At 43.9% G+C, this 14487-nt stretch overlaps 1 protein-coding gene across 4 annotated transcripts in view; it reads left to right on the top strand.

Moving 5' to 3' along the window:
- The window catches only part of TRIO (trio Rho guanine nucleotide exchange factor), a 237447-nt gene that overhangs the window by 50839 nt on the left and 172121 nt on the right, over window positions 1-14487 (top strand). For 3 of the 4 annotated variants that reach the window (XM_015282226.4, XM_025147706.3, XM_040695759.2), the window contains exon 2: window positions 13800-13874. In XM_015282226.4, coding sequence (XP_015137712.1) covers window positions 13800-13874 — 75 coding nt within the window. Of the gene's footprint in view, window positions 1-7007; window positions 7169-13799; window positions 13875-14487 lie in introns of those variants that run through there. The other variant, XM_046930053.1, reaches the window with a different exon arrangement.

The raw sequence follows: 14487 nt of genomic DNA, 5'->3' as shown, positions 1-14487 counted from the left end.
AGAATGAGGAGGTTATTTATTTCAGTGTGTGTCTGAGAGATTTTCATGGCTGCCATCACAAAGTCTTTTGTTTTGCCTTTTTTAAAGTATCTCTCCAAGTAGTTTATTCTCCTTTATGATTCACGCCCTTTTCCTCTTTGGTGGAGTGATGTGCTAGTAAGAAATGCTCATTAATGTCCTTGTATTTTCATATTCGAGATATGAATATCTATGTGAATTCAATACCTTGGTGTTGACCAATAATAGTCAATAAGCCTTCCCTTAATGGAGGCAGAGATTAATATTTCAAACAATTATAGTTCCTTGTTTTTAAATAGCCAAAATGCGCAAAATTGGTTACAGATATTTGTGACTTAATGAAGATTGGTTTCCTTTGACTTGAACAGAAGGTTGTTTTCTTCCGCCTTGTACTTGTTAGCTCATCCACGTGTCCTGCCTTAAATATGTACTTAGAAGTCTGCTTGATGGTTAATCAAAGAAAGAATCCCTAGCCTACTTCTGGCAAATATCATGCAATTCTGTCTTAAGCAGGTGCCGCCATCAACAGGAACTATTTACCAAATTACATCTTCAATAGTGTGGCTGCATGGAACTTGTCAGAACTCATTCCTTCACTTTTGCTGTGTTTCAGTACTTGCACACACACACGTATAACCACCACAGTCATTTCATGAGCTGTCAGTAACTGTTTGCACAGAGCTGTATAGGAGAAAATTAAAATAGTTTAGCTTTGTAGTGGACTTCTGAGCTAGCACTTCGATTAAGGCTTAGTGTTTTAGTGAAGTATTTCCTTTTTGGAAAGCTGCAGGTAACTTTCAGCTACATCCCTGTGGTTAGTCCACTAGCTGCCAGTAGTTGCTTTCTACCTACCCTGCCCGTGTCATCTTGCATTAGTATGTTTAATAGAAGCGTTTAAAGGGTGTGATATAATGAAGTCTTTAATTTCTTTGAATCAGCTGGTAGACACTGCAGACTAGGCTGATATGGTAAAATGGAAGCAGACTGGTAAGTTTTACCACCTACAAGCTCTGTGGCAACTCTTATTATGCTTTTTATCTAAGAGATTCCATTTTGGATACTGCAAAACAAGTGCAGATGAAGAGTTATTGCTCAGAATCATCAGCAATTTCAGTACAAAAAAAGAAAAAAAAAACACAATAAACTTGACTTTCTCATTTAATTGGAAGTCATTTTGAGAAATCAAATTTGTAAATACTGACTTCATGCCAGTATTATTTTAGTTTAAATTGGAAAGATTATAAAAACCTAAACAACTGATTAGGTTAGGGAACTCATATCAATAGTAACTCTTTGAGCCAAGAGCTTGAAGAATGACAGTTTAACAAATCTCTGGGTATAAGAACGTTCATTTGAAAAGTGATTTTAGTGGCAATCAGTTACCCAAAGAGGTCAAAGGCATGCCTTGTGTAAGGATGGGATTATCTCACATCTGCCAACAACAGGCTGCTTTGGTAGGCAGTTTAAGCTTCTAATATTGGCCTTGACTGAGATGCATGCTAGGCTTGTTCAAGACGATTTCTTTTATATCCAAATAAACTTTATATAGTTTTGTTGATTTTGATTCTTAAATTACTGCTCAGTGTAACATGATAATAAAACCCAAACGATTGAGATGAGTTGAAATACTTCATTATGATGCTTAACTTGGATCCTTAGTGTCATCATGCCTTTAGTTATTTTGAAGAAAAGAGAAAGAACGTCCTCTTATTTCAAAATTTTGCTTTTAATGAGTCTCAGCTATTTCACATTTCTTTTACCTTGATGTTGAGATGGAAGTATAATTTTTAGTCTGCTTTGAAATCAGGGCAATTTTGCTGCTGCTAACAGCATTAGTGTTCTGAGTGGTACTTATCCTGCTGCTAATTTGCTTGGCAACTCCTTCTTTGAGCATTTACAAGCTGTGGAGTTGGTCTGGGTTTAGTGCTCTCAGTTACCAAATTCAGAACTAAACTAGCATTAAAGCATACTGATAGGAGCTGACCAGAATATATCTGTATGCAGGTGAGTTGTCATGGTCTAAGCTAGGCACGTCCAACCTGTGGGTTTCATGCAGCCCATCCCCTGCCCAGCTTTTATAAAGGTGGCAGCTCTTCCTGGTAGAGTGGCCTCGGTTGTGCAACCATCACTCAGCAGCAGCCAAACCATGAGTGCACTATTAACTCTGTGTTGAATGAAAGCAGGATATGGGGAGGGCAGTGCTGACTCAAGTGATGGCAAATAATTGTATGTATTTTGATGCATTGACTAAACATGGTGCTCAGAACAGTGAAGAGTACACAGTGATGCTTTCACTTTTGACAAAGGAATTTGAAAATAGGTTTCAAGATTGGGGAAAAAAATCATTAATTTATGTTTACAACACCATTTTCAGTTGATATAAAAAACATTACCTGCAAATTTTCAAATGGAATGTATAGAGTTGCTTTCAGATATTCAATTTGAAAATCTGACCCTGTCTCTTTACCAGACTTTGATAGAGTCATAAAATGGTTTGGTTTGGAAGGGACATTTAAAATCAACTAATTTCAAAGTCCCTGCTATAGGCTGGGACACCTCCCTCTAGACCAGGTTGCTCAAAGCCCCATCCAACCTGACCTTGAATACTTCCAGCGAGGAAGCATCCACAACCTCACTGGGCAACCTGTTCCAGTGTCTCACCACCCTCATAGTAAATAATTTTTTCTTTTTATTTAGTCTAAATCTACCCTCTTCCAGTTTAAAGCCATTTCCCCCTTGTTCTGTCACTATATGCCTTTCTAAAAAGTCCCTCCCCAGCTTTCCTGTAGGCCCCATTCAGTTACTGGAAGGCCACTAGAAGGTTCCCCTGGAACCTTCTTTTCTGAAGGCTGAAAAGCCCCAACTCTCTCAACCTGTCCCCGTAGGGAAGGCTCTCCAGCCTCAGATCATCTTAATGGCCCTCCTCTGGACCTGCTCCAACAGCTTGATGGCCTTTTTGTGTTTGGGGCCCCAGAACTGGAGGCAGTACTCCACATGGGGTCTCACAAGAGCAGAGTAGAGGAGCAGAATCACCTCCCTGGACCTGCAGGTCACACTTCTTTTGATGCAACCCAGGATACGGTTGGTCTTCTGGGCTGCAAGTGCACTCTAGGGAGTCAACTGCCCCACTCAGTTTGGCGTCATCTGCAAACTTGCTGAGGGTGCACTCAATCCCACTGTCCATGTCACCTACAAAAATGTTAAATAGCACTGGTTCCAGCACCAATCTCTGAGGAATACCACTCGTCACCAGTCTCTACTTGGACATTAAGCCATTGACTGCAACTCTCTGAGTGCTACCATCCAGCCAATTCCTTATCCAGCAAGTGGTCCATCCATCAAATCCATTTCTCTCCAATTTGGTGACCAGGATATCATGTGGGATGGTGTCAAATGCTTTGCACATGTCCAGTTGCTCTTCCTTTGTCCACTGATGCTGTGATTCTATCATATAAGGCCACCAAGTTTGTCAGGCATGACTTGCCCTTGATGAAGCCATGTTGGTTACTACCAATCACCTCGTCTTTATTTTCCATGTGCCTTACTAAGGCCTTCAGGAGGATCTGCTCCATGATCTTGCCAGGCCCAGAGCTGAGACTGACTGGCCTATAGTTCTCTGGATCTCAGGGGTCTTTTTCTTTATTGAAAATGGGAGTTATGCTTCCCTTTTTCCAGTTTCTGGGAACGTTACCAGACTGCCATGACCCTCATGATGGATAGCAGCTTGGTGGCTTCGTCATCCAATTCTCTTAGAACCTGTGGATGGATCTTGTCAGGTCCCATGGATTTGTGCATCGTTGGGTTTTTTAGACGGTCTTGAACCCGATCTTTACCTACAGTGGGCTGATCTTTCTCTCAGTTCTTAGCTTTGCTTCCTGCAGCTTGGGTGGTACAGCTAGATCCCTTGCTAGTGAAGACTTTCATAATCCCTATCTTACCAGAGAGAAATATCTCACACTTCACAGTCACTCCTTACTCGTCATTGCTTTTTGGCAGTATATACATCTGTGAACAACTGTTTTCAAGGATGAAATACAGGAAGAGTAACATTTCATCAGAAAGTCTCTGATGAACACCTTGAGACTTCAACAAGAATTGTAACCACTGCCATTGAGCCAGCCTGATGCCTTCATTTCACACACACACACACATACACAAAGTGAAATATCCCACTAGTTTTGTGTTTTTATTCCTCTCTTTAATGTTTCAAAATATTTAAAATGTAAATGTTTTGTTACTTATATTTTGACAATACTGTACATTTTACGAGGGCTGCTCTGAAAGTAATGCCTCCTGTTTTATTGTTTTGGTCCATGATGTCTGAGGCGGATGTTGGTGGTATAGCAGTAGAGGCGGAACCTTCCCACCAATATTCTGTTACGTTTTGTTGCTGTGTGACAGATGGCAGCAGAGGGACAGTCTGACAGAATGGCGTCTGACATGGAAGGAGGTATGCAGCAAAGATGTGTTGCTAAATTCCTCCGTGTGGAAAAAATTGCACCCACTGACATTCACCAATGCTTGCTGAATGTCTGTGAAGACAAAACAGTGGGTGTGAGCACAGTGACTTGGTTGGTGGTGTGATTCAGCAGTGGTTACAGTACGTCGCTTCTGCTGGTGCAGATTGTTTTGAGTGTGGCATGCAGGCTCTTGTTTGTAACTGGAGAAAATGTGTAGCTAATGGTGGTCACTATGTTGAAAAATAGCATTTTGTAGCTGAAATTTTGCTACATCAAATAGTGTTATTGTAGTCTTTGTATCACTTCTAGTTTCTATGGAAATAAATAGGAGGCATTACTTTCGGTGGAACTGTATGTGTGGCCCAAGACAATTCCTATTCACTCACTCAGTGCAGCCCAGGCAAGCCAAAAGGTTGGACACTGATGGTGCAAGCATTGCTTCTGTTCCTCATCAGAACATAAGTACACTGAGTCAAAGCATCTGCTGGATGTCTCCAGAAATCTCAATCTCACGTGTGTACACTGTAAGTTCTGTTAAGCAACTACTGAAAAGGCGTAGTCCTCCTGATACACTTTGTGGAGAGTAAATAGCAGATAAAATGCTCTGTCTACTTTTATTACTCTTGTAGTTGAAGTGGTGCCGATGAACTGACTTGTCATTAGCAGTGACATTGGAGGTAAAATGTAATAGAAAATCTGTGCGTAAAGTGTCCTTAGTTATCAAATAAGCTAGGAGATGCTAGCTCTATACACTTGGTTAGGAAAGCATGAAGGGGGGGCAGCTTTGATGTATCGGCTATTGAACTATTGAAGTTTTCAGGGAAGTTTTTTATAGAGAAGTTGCAGTCCAAGTCTTGCAGTCTTTCAACTGAATGCTCAATAACAGTGTCGGACTCAATGCCATTTTCCATGTTCCACCCGCTGTCCAAACGCTTTGAAAAAGCCAAGTGACTTGGGCTGGATGCTGTCCGGTTTTCAAGTAGTCAGTGGCTAGAAAGGCTCAAAAGGTGAGGTAAGCCTCTAATGTGACTCAATTTCTCAGATTTTGTTTGTTTGGTCTTGAAGTAACGGTAGAATATTCCATTCAAATTGCCAGACTCTCATGTCAGAGTACCAGAGCTCAGAAGTGAAGAGGAATGCAGCCACATGACTTGTCTGCAACAAAAGTGGCTCTACACCAAAAGCACTTCAGAACAGAGTGCTTCTCATTTAATAATGTGTGAAAAATATATATTTGCCCAACAAAATAATGCATCAAAAACTCCCATTTTAACCTGATGAGATGGTGCTAGAAATAAAAACACTAAAAAAAAAAAAAAAAAGTGAAAGCAGCTGGAGAAGTCTGATTTCCCATTGTGCCGCTGATCTGTTCTACAAAGGTTGGTTTTTCCAACCGTGCATACTAGGTGACTTAGAACTGCTAATTGGTTTTAAGAGTTTAACATTTTCAGAGAGAATTTGTGTATTTGATAGTGTCAGAAACTGAACACGTGAGCCAAGAGACATTGTTCAAACTTTACCTTCTGCTTTTCAAATGCATTGTTGGCTGCTGAAGTCATGCAGGCTTCTGAAGTAATGTGTTCCTATGCGTGCCAAAGTGCAGCGCTGCTTGTTAGTACATTCAGAGTGTTAGCTCCTTCTGTTGGCTCACAGAACTTATCCAGGGAATCGTGTTCATGGAGTTTTGTGAAGAGGGAACCAGTATTGTAAAAGTCCCCCCCAAAAAAACATTTTAAGCCATATTAGGTTAGGTAGGTTTTTGTGAACTTAATTAAAGATATTGCATCTTAGCGACAGGATGAGGGGAAATGGCTTTGGACTGGAAGAGGGTGGATTTAGACTAGATAGCAGAAGGAATTCTTTACTGTGAGGGTGGTGAGACCCTGGAACAGGTTGCCCAGTGAGGCTGCGGATGCCCCCTCACTGGAAGCATCCAAGGCCGGGCTGGATGGGGCCGTGAGCAACCTGGTCTAGAGGGAGGTGTCCCTGCCTATAGCAGGGGGTTGGAACTAGACGTTCTTAAAGGTCCCTTCCAACCCAAACCATTCTGTTATCTTGCAGAGCAGTGAGCAGGGGCTGTGAGATGAGCGGCCTCTGCCGCAACGAAGCGGCCCCCGTGCGCGGCCGTCTGCTGCCGGTGAGACTGGGATGGGCGGCTGGGACCGCGCGCCTATCACCGCTTGCGCTGCCCGCGCTCTGAGAGACGGGAGGATACAGCATTCCTCCTTAATGTAACTGTAGTTCCCGGATAAAGCGTATGGATTGTTTCAGTGCGCCCGTCAACGTTACGTTATGGAAAGAAGCAACGGCCCATCCGTCACCCTTCGGCGCCCGACCACGCAGGCTCCTGCCCGGAGCGGCGACCGCCTTTGTCCTCGATGCGGGCCGAAGACCCTTTGTTCCGGGGCGGCCGGGCCCACCTGCCGGCGGCCGGGGCGGGGCTGCGGCGCGGCCGTCCCCCCGCCCGGCGCTGTCGCAGCGCTGCGCCGCCGCTGAGGTAGCGGCTCTGCGGCGTCACGTGGCAGCCCCGTGTGGCGGCGGCGCCGTGCGCGGCTGAGCGGCTCCCGGCCCTGAGCGGTGACGGAATGCGAAACGTCTGTGCGGGAACGAGCAAATACGAACGCACCAACCGTCGTTTGGGTGCTAACGTCTCCGAACATGAATGTAACCTACTCCATGGCTGTTGTTAGGTATCCGCACGTTTTCACAATCCTACGCGTGAAGTTGGAAGCACAAAAGCAATGCTTTTTGCTATAAAAAAGTTATTATTGTGAAGAACATGCAGTCTGGCTTTGGTGTTTTGACTGATTTTAGGGTTGATGGAAATGGTACCTCCTGTCAGTGCTCAGGATGAAACAGCGCAGGGCGGTTCTTAGCCTGCTGGTTTGTGCTGCCCTCGCTGTATCCTTCATCAGTTGCAGTGGGGAAAGAAGTTTCTCCAGATGGTGGTTTGGAACAAGAGCCAAAGGACGTGAACTGACACGTGCTGTGCTCCAGCTGTTGCTGAGCAAAATGTAGAAGCTACCACCTTTCGCTTGAGCTGCGTTTCAAACTGAAACGTAGGTAATACTGCTGTTGAAGCAGTAAGTTAGAGTAGGGGACTGGGTGCTGTGATGGTGTGGGCCCGTGAAGCTGCGTGTCAGTAGTGACTGTCAGCAGAAGCACGAGGAACACTACAGAGGTGTGCTGCTGGGGCATGGCAGCATGGAACTGCCCCCACCGAAACAGGCTAGCTACCAGCAGCACTGGTGGGACAGCAGGAGCAGGATGGATGCCTGCAGGGAATATAGAAGCATTGAAATGCTCGAGTCCCTTTGCCTTGAAGGAGGAAAACAGGTCAGGTTTTGAGTCTTGGTTATGTGTGTGTTTGTAGAATCACAGAATTGTTCAGGCTGGAAAAGATCTTTAAGATCATCTAGTCTAACTGCCAACCCGTCCCCACCGTGCTTATCAAATCACGTCCCTCTGTGCCATATCTTTGTGTTTCTTGAACACTTCCAGGGACAGTGACTGCACCACTTCCATATGGAGTCATAGAATCATTTGGGTTGGTGGGGACTGTTAAAGGCCAGCTATTCAAGCTCCCCTGCAATAAACAAGAACACCTACAGCTAGGTCAGATAGCTAGAGCCCTGTCCAGTGTAACCTTGGGTGTCCCCAGGCACAGGGCATCTGCCACCTCTCTGTTCAGTTATGACAGTTTAGTAACCATTCCTCTCTCAGTGATAAATCACAGCCGAGAGAGGTGTCTTGGTGTTATGACAAAGCACTGAACAGTTACAAATAGTAAGAGAGACTACTTTTAGCCAAAAACTGTACACAGTGTATAAGCAGCGCACTACAGTCTAATAAGTCAGATTTCCTTCCTTGAAGGCAGTTCCTCAGCTGTGTGCTTCTGCATACCAGCACTGTACCAACATGGAGCGCTCCTGTGCAGTATGTGCGGAGAGTGTGGAGGTTGCAGAGCAACACAGGAAGAGGAGAAATGTTTCTGTGAGCTGTTGGGATTATACCAAAAGTTAGAAGGTCTTCTGGTAGGCTCAGTCTTCAGCTTGATCGGAGCTGAAGGAGTCCAAAGGATGCCCACGTCATGCCGTTGGAACTGCGTCAAATTAAGGACAGGCTTCTTGGTATCCTTGTTGTTAACCCCTGTAGGCTTTACAGTCTGGTCCAAGAGAAAGTCTGAATGAGCAAAAAGTGAATGCCAAGGTTAGTAACCTAGCTCGAAGTACTGTATGTCATTAAAATAACAATACAGTGCTTGAGTTACCATAGTACCTGTTGTAACTGCTCATCTGGGAGCTCATGAAGGGTGGAGTACAGAGCTGCATTCTTTGCTATAGTTTCTATGAATTTTGTTGTTTTCTTGCAACATAAAAGATGGTGTGAGATTGCTGAACAGAAATGAACACAGGCGATGTCTATATCAGGAAGTGATAACAGTGCAGTTGGTGAACTGACAGCTCTGATTGCTCTATGAATGCTGTGCTTGAGTACAGAAGTATGAATTTATAGTTAAGCCTATCATGAAATTGAATTTGGCACTTAAAATTCCAAGTTAAAATCAGAAAAAGCTGTCAGTAACGCCATCCATGCATTAGCATTAGTAACCTTTTGTATCCCTTTCGCTGGTGCTGTTTTTGCCATTTTCTGCTTTCTGAAAGTTCTTTCTCACGCGTCCCTCAGCGCTATGGGTCCATCTGTATTCCCAGGAACTGCTGGAGCTCTGCAAGTGTTTTTCCAGATCTTACTGAGAAAGAGAAGGAATTGAATGGTTCTGCTGCCTTACTCCATGCCGTTTCGTACATAGTGACTTCAGCGTAAAGATGGGAAGGGTTTCACTGAGCTGCCTGCGAATCTATTCAGATTTTGTATTTTTCATAGGCTACAGCAGTCTTTAGAAACTGGCCCACTGCCCTATTTTAGAAACCTCTACGTAGCAAAATAAGAGAGTAGGAACCTGTTGTGTGCTCTCTTTCTTTGTGCACGCTTGGAAAACATGGGAGGTAATGTGTAAACAAACCTGTAACTGACACTTATCATATGCAGTTGTTAACTGATACTCAGAGCTGAATAAACCTGTAGGCTTTGGAGGCTTAAGATTAATGTCATCACTTAAGGTATGAGGGAAGAAAAAAGGCAAACAATGAAACTTGAATGCATCAGCCTAACGATGATTTAATTTTAGTACATTTGCAGCTTCTTTGTTCTGTCTTTTGTTTTATTTGCCTTTTTTCTTAATAAGCTTGAAAGCAATTTCTTTTGAAATGTAGCCGTGATGTCTTTACAATTGCAGGGAGGAATAGCTCAGATTTCAGAATGTTGTGGTTAATATTCTTTATGCCGTGAAACAGAAGAAATGCAGCAACCTCTTGGAGTCTTTTTCTTAAACGTTAACTGGCAACAATTGTTGTCGGCTCTAATCCAAAGAAAGGTTCATTAACACAGAGAGGCAGCGAATGCAAGAAGCTGTGCAGAACAACTTAGTGTTCGTGCACCTTACTTAGATGTAGGGAGATGCTTCTTGGTTAGGAAACGGTCTCTTTTTTTTCTGTAGAAGTTGTTTTCTTTTCCTTTCTAGCAAACAGTTCTCTTCACTTAGAACTAACGTAGGTCAGTCTTATTGCCACTAGCTCCCCCAGTCACTGGAGCTGTGGTGTCAGTATCAGTAGCTCTGCAACCCCACCATCTATGTCCCTTAAGGCTTTGGTGTTTCCTTCCCATGCAGGCTGGCATAGCTCATGGATTTTGAAGAGATGCCTATTGGAACAGGACCGTGAGTTGGAGCGAAGGGAATGTTGTTCTAGAAATAACTCCTGAATGAGATTTCTGTGATTTAGGGTTTGATTTCTGTCACAAAGAGGCAAGGGTGAGAAGGGCGGTGCTGTAGGGCGCAGCCCAATGGAGGGGGCACTTTTGCTGTTGGTGTATCCTATGATGAGTCAAATGACATGGAGTAATTCCTCTGGAATCAGAAGAGAGCTGAAAGCATCAGTGCGTTCTGTGATGAGTCTTTGGCTTCTTTTTTGTTTGTGACTGTAAAAAGGTCTGGATTTTACATTTCAGGGTGAAAAGTACTTGTGTTTGTAAATGCGCACATTCAGGATGAGTGTTCCTTTTTAGCTTGTCTGTCTTTTCAGACATTTTTCTGCCATGTTGCAAACAAGTTTTGAGTCAGCTTTGTGATGGAGGCAGCAGTGGATGATGAGCAGTTGTTCAGCTTCTTTGCAAAGAGATCCTGCTCTTAGCCTCAATTTCCTATTTTTGCTGTCTTAGTAAGATAATTCTTATGAAACTGGGTTATGTCCTTGCATAGTGAGTTTGTGTGATTTCAGTTTGCCTCAACAGAGCATCAGTGAAGGCACCCGAAAGTGCCAAAGAGATTTCAGTGTTCCAGCAGCAGTAACACATCTTCGGGGAAACTGTAATTGTGCTTTGTATCTCTGTTCTGTAGCTGATCTGTTAGCTTTAAAGATGCATGTGCCACTACTTCATCTGTAGCCTTTACTTATGTGGCTATAGCAAAGTCCTGCGGTGCACGATGATTAACAGAGGTGCTGCATCGGAAGGACCCCTCTACCTAACACTGGGGCAGCATTTCTCTCAGATGTGTGAACCACTGAGCAGGGCATTGAGCTGTTGTTACTGCGGATCTGAGTTGCTTGCTGTACCTCAGTGCTTGGGGACCTCTGCTGTGTGATGCAATGCTTCAGTAAGCACTGGGTGGTGGCGCTGCTCCAGTGGGAGGCTGTGCTGGTGGAGCTCTGGGAATTTGTGATTCTGAACACTTCCTGAGGAGAAGCATCTCCTAGATGGAAGCGAGCTGCTTGACCATGTGCTCCTTCATCTACTCACATTGCATGTTAATTAGCGTGATTTGAGCTCCCTCCTCCCAGGGGGCAGTTAGAGGAGTGTCTGTATGATGTGTGGGGCAGCAGCAGGGCAGGTGCTGCCTATTCAGAGCATGGAGCCGTAATCAAGTGTTCCTTCGGTGGGTGCTGAAAGGGTGGTGTTCCTGATCGGGGAACAGAAGTGTCTGTGAAGGATGCAAGGATAGGATTTGTTATTAAAATGCACATTCAGAGTAAAAAAAAAACCAAAAAAACATATTGGATTTACCGAGTGGTGAAGGGAACAATAAATGCGTGCACACTGTGCATGTAAGGACAGCAGCGTGCCCACTGCTGCAGCCTTTGTCTGCCGCTGGGGACAGGAAGGATGACGTCATCTCCCAGCTTGGATGACATCACCTCCCGTAGTGTGCGGTAGCGGTGGGTCCTGGCCACTCAAAATACGGTACTTTATTGCCTCATTCATCCTCCTTGCTCCCTGTGTTCCACCATCCATTGTAATCCCCACAGCCTTTTCTTTTAAGCTTTAATGCTGCAGAACTGGAATAAAAATAATCTGTTTGGAGCAGCAGGAGCGGTAATCCGAGGCAGTGAGCTGCAAAGATGCACAGACCTGGAGCCAGGCGCTGCCGCAGTGACCGGGCTGCTCACCTAGAGCCACCCCTTTGTGCCTACAGAAATAGACGTGCCCCAGGCAGAGCAGGCTGTGCACCATCCGAGGCGCTGCAGGTTGGAAGGAGCAGGCAGGGTAATTCTGAGCTAAAATGGAGAGCAAACACAGCACTAGTTGCTGCATGCTTTGTAGGTGAGGAGAAAGTGTTTTCTACCTCTAAATTTGCTGTAAAGAAAAGGAATTGCCACAGTTCATTGGAAAACTGTGCAGGCTAAATCAGCATTAAGCTTACAGCGGGCAGCTGAAAGCACAGCATAGCAAGCATTCGGCTCTGGAAGCGTGCCTGCATGCACTAGCAGTCAGCTGAGGCCCAAGAATTTCAGGATGGAAAAAGATATTTGCTGTCTCTTTAGATTGAGTTATTTAAGCCCAAGGTTGTCTTAAACTCGTGGTCATAGCTTTAGTTCCTACTGATTGCAGACGCAGTAGGAATAAAACAGTAGGCAGTTTCAGTAAACACCTGCTAATCCATAACCAATACTGTGTAAATAAGGCAAGATGTCCCTTCTGGGCCACCTGCAGCCCTCGGGAGCCTTGGGGCTGGCAGGAGGCAGATCCCTGCCCTCCTCAGCCATGGTGGGCCTGGCGCTGCTGCTGGCAGGGCGCTGCCTGAGGGAGCGCTGCGCTGCCAGTCCGCTGCCCTGGGAGCTCCTGCCCACTCTGGGTTTAGTTGTGTTGTGGCTTTCACAGGGAATCAAACAGGGAACTAGCCAGTGAGATTTGTTCAGTGTTGTTCTGTTTGCTGTCAGTGGGTGGTGAGACAATATCCCAGCTGAATACTTGCAGTGAAATGAGAGGACACTGCTGTGGCCTATATATGTGATGTTTCTGACTGCCATTTCTCTAATGCATTTTTACAAAATGCCTGGTGGTTACCAGTCTGCAGTCTTCCACAGGAAACCTATCATGCTGCTTCACTCTCCTTTCAAGAGACGTGATAGCTGCTGAGCATCACTGACAGGTTCTGCTGCCCTCTCTAGAAAGGAAGAGCAATACGTTTTAGAAGAGCCTGGGATGTGCATACCTGAGCTTCCTCTTGTGGTAACTGCCAGAAACTGTCAATAATTAAGAAGCTTATTTTATCCCAGAATAGATACCATCCTCAAAGATGATTTGTTGCTGTTGTTTAAAGGAAAAGTTTAGAACCTGGCCACAGAAATGTAATGGAAGAGAAGAGGAGGGCTAGTTGGTAATCTATGGCTTTGCAAAATTGACTGTAATCACTCCCCCTAGGGACCATTTAAAACTGTGTGTGTGTAGAATTAACAAGGCAAAATGTGCCTTCTGTTACACGATACTGCTCTTGTAAGGCAGCAGAAAAAGTGCAGCTTCATCTCTGATTCTGCTTCTGGAAGAGATGTAAGGAAAGTCAAATCTAAATAGTGTTGTATTAGGCAATTTTTATTTTTTTTTTTTAGAGTATGGAAAGTGGTTGGTGCTTGCTGTAAAGGTGCCTACTCTTATTAGCTTGATATTGCTCCTGTGCTCGAGCTGGACTTGGAATGTTTAAAGTAACAAGAGCCAAGTGATGCTTATAGTTTACGATGAAAATGGCTAATGGCAGTGTTCTGTCTTTTACTGAGTCTTGCTAGCATGCCATGATGTTTGTGTTAAGTTAGTCAGAGTGATGACCTGTTTATTGATAAATGTTAAATGTTTGCAGCCTTTTATTATATTATCTTAATTCTTATCATATTAACATTGTTTTTCAGAGGTAAATGTTACACAGTGCTTTTATTAAATGTAGTAGCCAGTCTCTGAATTTCTGACTGATTACCTTGTATTGATGTTTTTCAGGGTTTCGCAAAAATGATGAAATGAAGGCTATGGAAGTTTTGCCAATTTTAAAGGAAAAAGTTGCATACCTTTCAGGTACAGTTATTTTCTCCTGTTGTATAGTGCGTAACTGTCATATCAGTTGCATACAAAATGGTACTTTAAATACTATAACTATCATTGTAAAAATCACAGAAAAGTAGGAGACCAATGAATACCATTGGGTATCCCAACTGTAACATTAACATTGGTGTGAAAGGATCTATAGTAATAAAGGTATGTGCTTTGTTAAATGGAGAGCAAACTTCTTGTCCTGCAACCTCCTGTGTATCCAGTAGTACTTTTTAAAACAACTTCCTGTGCTGTAATCATATTCCTTGTATTATTTCCAATTCTTCTGCTGGATAGCTTTACAGAGTTGGCGTTGTTACAGGTCAGTCTGAGGCATGGGAGAAATATCTCTGTTGCAGAGGTGAAATTTCAGTGTGTATCCTTTGAAGCACACATATCTTCATGGTGAAATGAGTTCACATCTAATTTAGTCTATCTCTTGCATACACTTGGAACATTGGTTGCTTACCTAACAAGAAGTAGCAGAGGATTTAACAGTGTGTAACATGCTCTGTAACTCAGTAACTTTACTTGATGGAATGATGACTGTCCGAGGTGCTTATTCTTGTGAACTGCATTTTGGGTCTGAAGTAAGTAC

The sequence above is a fragment of the Gallus gallus genome, chromosome 2, assembly GCF_016699485.2.
Source record: "Gallus gallus isolate bGalGal1 chromosome 2, bGalGal1.mat.broiler.GRCg7b, whole genome shotgun sequence".
NCBI classification, from domain to species: Eukaryota; Metazoa; Chordata; class Aves; order Galliformes; family Phasianidae; genus Gallus; species Gallus gallus.
Note: the sequence above shows the minus strand (reverse complement) of the source record. Positions and strands in the feature narration are given on the sequence as shown.